At 42.0% G+C, this 7,042-nt stretch overlaps 2 protein-coding genes across 2 annotated transcripts; one reads left to right on the top strand and one right to left on the bottom strand.

The window, feature by feature from the left end:
- Nucleotides 1-725: 725 nt before the first annotated feature.
- On the bottom strand, nucleotides 726-3,818 carry LOC112293912 (formate dehydrogenase 1, mitochondrial). The gene is made up of 9 exons (XM_024543882.3): nucleotides 3,588-3,818; nucleotides 2,963-3,072; nucleotides 2,590-2,755; nucleotides 2,243-2,428; nucleotides 1,924-2,126; nucleotides 1,635-1,789; nucleotides 1,359-1,483; nucleotides 1,097-1,209; nucleotides 726-968 (listed from the first exon to the last, which is right to left on the bottom strand). The coding sequence occupies exons 1-9, from the start codon at nucleotides 3,622-3,624 to the stop codon at nucleotides 855-857; spliced, it is 1,209 nt and encodes a 402-aa protein (XP_024399650.1). The 5' UTR covers nucleotides 3,625-3,818; the 3' UTR covers nucleotides 726-854.
- A 231-nt stretch (nucleotides 3,819-4,049) lies between these two features.
- On the top strand, nucleotides 4,050-4,848 carry LOC141046369 (uncharacterized). Its single transcript, XM_073539847.2, has 2 exons — nucleotides 4,050-4,282; nucleotides 4,512-4,848. Exons 1-2 carry the CDS (start codon nucleotides 4,158-4,160, stop codon nucleotides 4,717-4,719), a joined length of 333 nt encoding a protein of 110 aa, XP_073395948.1. The 5' UTR covers nucleotides 4,050-4,157; the 3' UTR covers nucleotides 4,720-4,848.
- Nucleotides 4,849-7,042: the final 2,194 nt, after the last annotated feature.

Below are 7,042 nucleotides of genomic sequence, written 5' to 3'. Positions count from 1 at the left end.
TGAAGAAAGTGACCCTCTCAACTTCTCCTATGCTACCTTACCATGGATTCCTTCTAGACATCAAGAAGTCCTTGGCTCACATTTACCTCTACAGCAAGTGCAAGGGTCAATTCTTTTTGACTCTTACACCAATATCCAAGGTCCTCATAAATGAAGATTTTATCACCTTGTCTTTCCACCATATAAATTTCACTGTCCTAACCCCATTTCTTCATGTTCCTACATATTCTAATCATGTTTGTAATAATCCTACACTCTTGCACACACCCACCTTCTATTACAAACATCTTACAACCCCTTCATTTTCATCATCCTCTTGTATCTATCATTTCTTGTTTGTGAAACAAAAATTGTATAAAATGTATTTTCTATTGCCTCAACACACCTAAATACATGTATTCATCACATTCAAAAATATATATTAAATTGCCTCAACACACCTAAATACATATATTCATCACATTCAAAAATATATATTCATACTTACCACTATACAAACAAGCACAAAATTGCTTCCTTTCTCAAATGGTTTGAATTACAAATATTCACCCATTGTTATCGATTTACACATTTGTTTGTATGCAATTGTCGAAAATAATCATTTTGCAGTGATTGAGCGTGGATGAATGTTATGGACATGTTTGTGTGATTGTTGCATGTAATGACAGAATGTGAATGGGTCCAATTTAAAACAACAGTGAAGTGGGCCCACTGACTTGAGAAAATAGGTAAAAAGGTCAAAAGATGTTTTTTTTCAAAGTTCAAAGTCAAAATTTATTCTCTCACATTGGAACCTATTCACACCGCCAATCTGGCCCCACCCGACGTGGATATATGTCTGCGGCGGCGCTCATTCAAAGGTACTGGCTCGCAAGTTTGCCTTCACGCACAATGTAGTTCTGCTCGGGGAAAGCCTCGTGCTTCAACCAGCGGTCGATCATGTCCTTCGTCCCGGCTGCGAACCGTTTCTGCAAGAGGAGGAGGAATTTATGAGTAGGATTTTTCTGGAATTATAGATATGAAGCCTCTGATAATGCTTGCAATGCAGGAAATTAAGACTGATACTGTAATCCTAATGGTGGGGAGCTTTCATCACCTGGGCGTCGAGGGTCGTGCCGGAGATATGGGGGGTCATGGCGTGGTTCGGCATGTAACGCCAAGGATGGTCCTTTCCTGCCGGCTGAGCGTTCCATACATCTCCTCCATATCCTGCCAATTTCGGTTACCACGGCTTAGCGATCGATCCAGCAACCAGAGCCATTCGTGATTGGTGTTCATGTTCCTGGTAAGCAAGCCTAGGATTCTAGGTTAGCGACATGCAGGGGATGAGCGGAAGTTTTCGGAAGTTGTCGAGTTACCTCCGAGGTGTCCTGACTCGCATGCTTCTTTCACTGCCTCCGTATCTGCAATGGCTCCTCGCGCGTTGTTCACCAGATAAGCTCCCTTCTTCATCTTCGCAATACGCTCCTTGTTGAACAGACCCCTGTTGACGTTTTCCATCACCGAAATGCGAAGCTCGTCAGAGTGGGAGGGGTTGTTAACGCGTGTACAATATTACATTCGTAACGTTCTGTCTAGTGCCGGAAATGGCTAGGATATGAAGGATTCAGCGTGACAGGTAATCGATCACGGACCGTGTTTGATCCGTCAAGGGCGTGTTCACGACGACGACATCGCACTTTGATAACATGGTGTCCAGGTCCGTCTCTCGCTTGCAACCCAGCTCTTTTTCACGTTCGGCGCCGAGCGAGTTCCTGTCGTAGTAGAGCATCTCCTTAAGCCCGAAACCCTATTCACATGCAAAATCATACTTGCAAGTCTGAATCAAACAATCACTTGGAAGTTGGGATCTTAAGTCTCCACATTGCAGATCAAACTTAAGAAAATTTCTCTGCCATATACATGCACGTAAGGGTTGCTAACCTTGAGCCGTTTCATGAGCTCTTGACCGATACGGCCACCACCAACTGTGCCCACGGTCCTGTCAATCAGGTCATATGCATGGTGGACGACAGCGGCCACATTCCAACCACCTTCGGAGACCTGCTTCCATCCTGGTGCAAAGTTTCGGACCAGAACCAGTATACGCAGCACTTCATCCTCCGCAACTGACGTCACGTTGCTTCCTGAAATTTATATATCAAGGACCCAATCGCATTACAAATAGTCCCGCCGTGATACGCAATCTTTTGGTTTTGCTTTATGCTATTCCTTGAGGTTTTATGGGAATCCAAGCACATACCTGTGACCTCTGACACCGTAAGGCCCTTTTCAGCAGCAGCATGAAGGTCAATGTGGTCGGATCCCACACCAGCAGTCACCAAGAGCTCGAGGTTCTTGGCTTTGGCGAGCCTCTCCTTCGTCATGTACGCAGGGTGGAAGGGCGTAGTGATCAAAATGTGTGCGTCAGCTAACTCTTTATCCAGTTCTGCACAATTAGATGCCTCATAAGAAAATATTCGACGGATACAAAGTAATCATGCAAATCACTACACGACAGCTGCTCTAACAGACATGGCCGGAGCATGTCCTCCATAGCCATCGTCTTCGCCTCAAATAATCAAGAGAATCTTGGAGAGGGAAACGTACCAGAGTCAGGGCCATCCTTGTCGGAAGTAACAACGTACTTGTGGCCTTTTGATTCCAACCACTCGCGAATTCCCAAAGCGTTTTCGACACATCCCAGAAACTCAGGATTCTTCGCATACTCGTGTGCAGCGAAAAAGACACCCAATATCTTCTTAGACTCTCCTCCCTGCTTTATCTCAACAACAATACGCACTTAATTGGGAAAAAATTCCAGCAACTGTATATGCTTCATTTGCAGGTGAAGATTGAATCATAGAGCTAAGTGATAACCAACATAGTATGCGTGAGACGTGGGGATCCAGGCGTTCTAACACTCTGGATTTTGAATGGACAGTCAAGAATCTGTTGAAGGTGAGAGAAGCAGGGCAGTTACCGCTGCGCTGCTATAGCTGAATCGAGAGAACTGTAGATGCCTTTGAAGGATTTGGCTGTCCGCTGCAGAGGCACCAGTAAGTCCATGCTGCCTAGATAAGGCCCTCGAACCTGTTAATTTACAACCCGGAGCGGCGTTACCATCTCCCACAAGTGCAGCACAAACAAGATGGAGTAGAGAATTCGCAGAGCTAATTCCATAAATCAGTCACATTCCTGCAAACTCTGAGAAGTTAGGAAGAACAATTTGCTAGGTGCGAGTACTATGAACATTTATCAACATCGGATTGTAAAACTCTAACTCTATAAAGTGCGCTATCATGGCTAAACCATGACTTGGATATATATAGAATTAATGTTACACAGTGAATACGAACGAGGAGACGAAATACAATATCTCTCTCTAATTCTCGATGATCACGAGGCAGCAAGCAACTACACGGAGATGGACATCTGAGGACGATGGACAGTTGTTCGGATGTGGTCCGAGGCTGTATCAATCTGCTGGCGTCCCGGGTCTGGACATAAGTTCATACTCCTGTAACAACGAGCAATAACTCAAGACAACATCAATCAACCGATCGTTAAAGTGAATCTCCGGCCCAAGAAAAACCGTGAGTACCCACCTGCGAGCAACACCCCTCCAATTCTCCTTGACGCCATGAATTCTCCGCCACACCACTTCTCTCTAAAATCTCTGCTCCAGCAGTGCACCAACCTTCAAACTTACCTAATTGTGTACAGAATCGGCTTCCATAGACAAATATACAACGGATCAGAGTCGTCGCACACTTTGGCTAGAGCGTGTACCAATTGAGATGGTGTAACCAAGTGTGCAGAGAGGCTCGATCGACACTTAGAAGGGTACTGAATTTAGGATCCGTGTTGCCTCTGCTTTTATGCTGGGAATCGATCATAAATTTGGTCGAGAAGAGGATCTTCCAAATTCCGATCTTCGTCCCAAGGGATCTTCCAAATTCCCTAGGGACGGAGATCGGGGTATCCGTGCATGTGGACACATCGACAAGAGAAAACCACGTGGTCATCGGAGAACACACTTGCCCCGAGTGGGTTTGTGAATAGGCTCAAGGAATTATTAATTTAATCAATTTTTGCGATTGATTGCATCACCGCTTTACAGGACTGATGGCAGGTACACGATGACGAGTCAACAGGTCGAATAGAGAGGATAAGGAATGAAAAGCATTCCGAAATTCTCATCACCGCAAGGACACTACGCATGCGCGACAAGAGGCGTCATCGGCATGCTTGAAACTAAAATTCTTACGTCCTCGAAACTGGAGAAATGGAAAAGAGCGAGGTACCATCCCTTCTAACTCTAACCATCTCTAGAAGTGCTTTCAGACCCGAAAGGGGTTTTGAGTCCCTATGCAACGTCACTGCAAAGACATCATCAAGATCGACTGAATTTCACGGCTTCTTTGAGTGTGGCATCACCATAGATCTGTAACCGTCATGTACAAATCAGACAGCACTATGGTACCATCACTGTGAGCTTTATTAATCTCGAAGCTACCACTCCATGACAGGGAATCGTCACCTTTCTTCAATTCCAAAATTTGGTACCAAGATTCTCGAGGTCCGAAGATGCAGTATGCAGTCTTCGGGTTCGGGCTTGCGGGTTGCAGGTCTCAGATTCAAGCTCAGAATGGTCTTCCATTCAATTCTGCATTTGATTCTGGACTGAACAGAAATTTCGAGGATCTGTACTGGCTGCCCAGCACACTTGAAACGTGAACAGTCAGTCAATTTCCTTGACCAATTCCTGGAGTTTAAATCAACAGGAGCATATGACATGAGATGCAATGGGATCACTTGCCTTCGCACACAAGAATTTTGCGCTGCGGAGGGGAGTTGTGTAAGAGATGAGAGGGATAGCAAAAAGCTTCGTAATCGCTTCTTTGCGAGATGAATGATAGGATATGCTTGGTTGTGAAGTAAAAAGAGAGATGAATCCAATGCTCCGGTTAAATCCTTGGCTTCTCAAAAAAGCGTGAGGCTATTGTTCTCCAGAGGTGAAATTACTAGAATACCTCTCGAACAATGCATTCTGATATATAATTTTGGATGGTCATACATCAGAAATGATCCATCAATGCTGGAAGGTAATAAAGTGTCAAGTCCTTCAATCCTGACAAAATGTTCGATGGCCAAATCTCTGTGACCTGGCAGTTCGGCGGAGCTTCCGAAATGAAAATCTTATAATAGCACCCTGGAATTGTGGTGGAGCTCCACAATGGCATGATCCTCTATTATTGAATGGTTGATACACTCGTGGAATGCTGCGACATTCGTTTGAGAGCTGCAGTGAGGCACTGCTACTTCATCACTGGGGTTGTCAGTCGAGGTTAGGATAAAGGAGTTTAATTCGGTTTCGTTGACAGGTTGATGCCACGCGAGGTTACAGATTGGAACTCACGGGGGATCCTTCAAGCAGTGCTGCTATGATGCTGTGCTATACCTCGATGATCAGAATCTAGTGGGTGAGAGCTGGTGGCAGGACCCGTCGAGGAACATTATCCTGGTTAGCCAGAATTATCACAAAGTCTTCGATCTCAATTTTGACTCTGAACTCTCTGTTTCCTCCGCTTGATACTCGCTGTAGGACGCAGTACTTGTGACCTTCAAATGCAAATGGACTCTACATCCAAATGCTTCCGTCACACAAACTCTGTTTCAGTGTCGCAATGCACTTCGCCAGAAACTCCGGCTGTCAAAGATGAAAACCTGCGGTCATCAACGACGAAACGCATACGAATAACATCTAAAAATATCTCTGCCGAAATAATTCACTCTCGCCGAGTTTGATTCACAGCCTCGAGACCGGAATCGAAAAATATATTAAAAAATAATAATATCAAAAAGAATCTGTTCATGACCTTCATGAGTCGTCCTCTAAACTGCACGTCGATAGACACTACAACGATTAGTTAAAGTTTTTGCCTCGAGAAGACGAAGATCTGCAGTGTGTTTTTTTCTGCGCATTCTGAAGGGGAAGTTGAAAACTGAAGCACCGAACACTCAGCAATAACAACTAGATTATCCCTTCACCGGAAGTTATTATAGCAAGCACGACGATGCCCGGTTTAAAGACAAGTTATCAACAGTATCCCATTCCAAAAATTATCTTAAATTATTTATAATAATAATAATTATAATAAAAACATAAGTTCTCCGATTGTCGTAACGATCCGGCGGTCGCATGTTACCACGAGAGTTTCATGTTCCTCGTAGATTGACATTATCGCTCAGATCTCGCAATAAGACTCACCCACGCCATTCTTGTTTTCAGGGAGGCGATGGTCGCCGTGAACCCTAAAACACGTCTCCGATGTGTTGTTGACTGCAATTTCGCGACATTCATGAATCGGCGTGTTTCTGCAAAAATATGTTGCAAATTCTCAAAAGAAAAGCTTCAGTTCAGGTTGTCGGTGAATTCGTCACTGTATGTTTATAGAAGAATGAAATTGTCAATTACACATATCCCCAATTTAAAAGTAAAAAATAATAAATATCTATTTTTAATATCTCTAAATTCTAAAAGATGGCAAGTTGATACTAAAAAGTTGGTGGTTCAAATCCTAGATATAAAATCCTTGAGCTTACTTAATCTCTAAAGGACTAACCCAAGGACAACAACTCTTTTTATATTTAAAAATAAGAATAAAAAATAGTAATTGTTATTCTTTTCTACTTTCTACTTAAGTTAATGAAAAATTTACTAATAATTTTATTATCATTTTATTTTATTAAAGAATGTTGTATAATGATACTTATATTTATATCATATAAGTATAATGCTACTCTTTTTGCTTATAAAAATCATAAGTCTAAAATAATGTTGTATGAAATAAGAATATATTATATATTATATCTTCTCTATAATTCTCTTTTCTAAGTATTTTTTAATTTTTTTAAAAATAATTATATATATTTTAAAAATATTCAAATAATAAAATCTAAAAAAAAACTTGTATTATTTTTTATTCAAATTTATGCATAATTTATTTTTATTTATAATTTTATATACTTAATAAAGATTATATATTTATATTTATAT

This window comes from Physcomitrium patens, chromosome 16 (genome assembly GCF_059467195.1).
Source record: "Physcomitrium patens ecotype Gransden chromosome 16, ASM5946719v1, whole genome shotgun sequence".
Taxonomy (NCBI): domain Eukaryota; kingdom Viridiplantae; phylum Streptophyta; class Bryopsida; order Funariales; family Funariaceae; genus Physcomitrium; species Physcomitrium patens.
The sequence above is the reverse complement of the archived record's forward strand: the minus strand, read 5'-3'. Positions and strand labels throughout refer to the sequence as shown.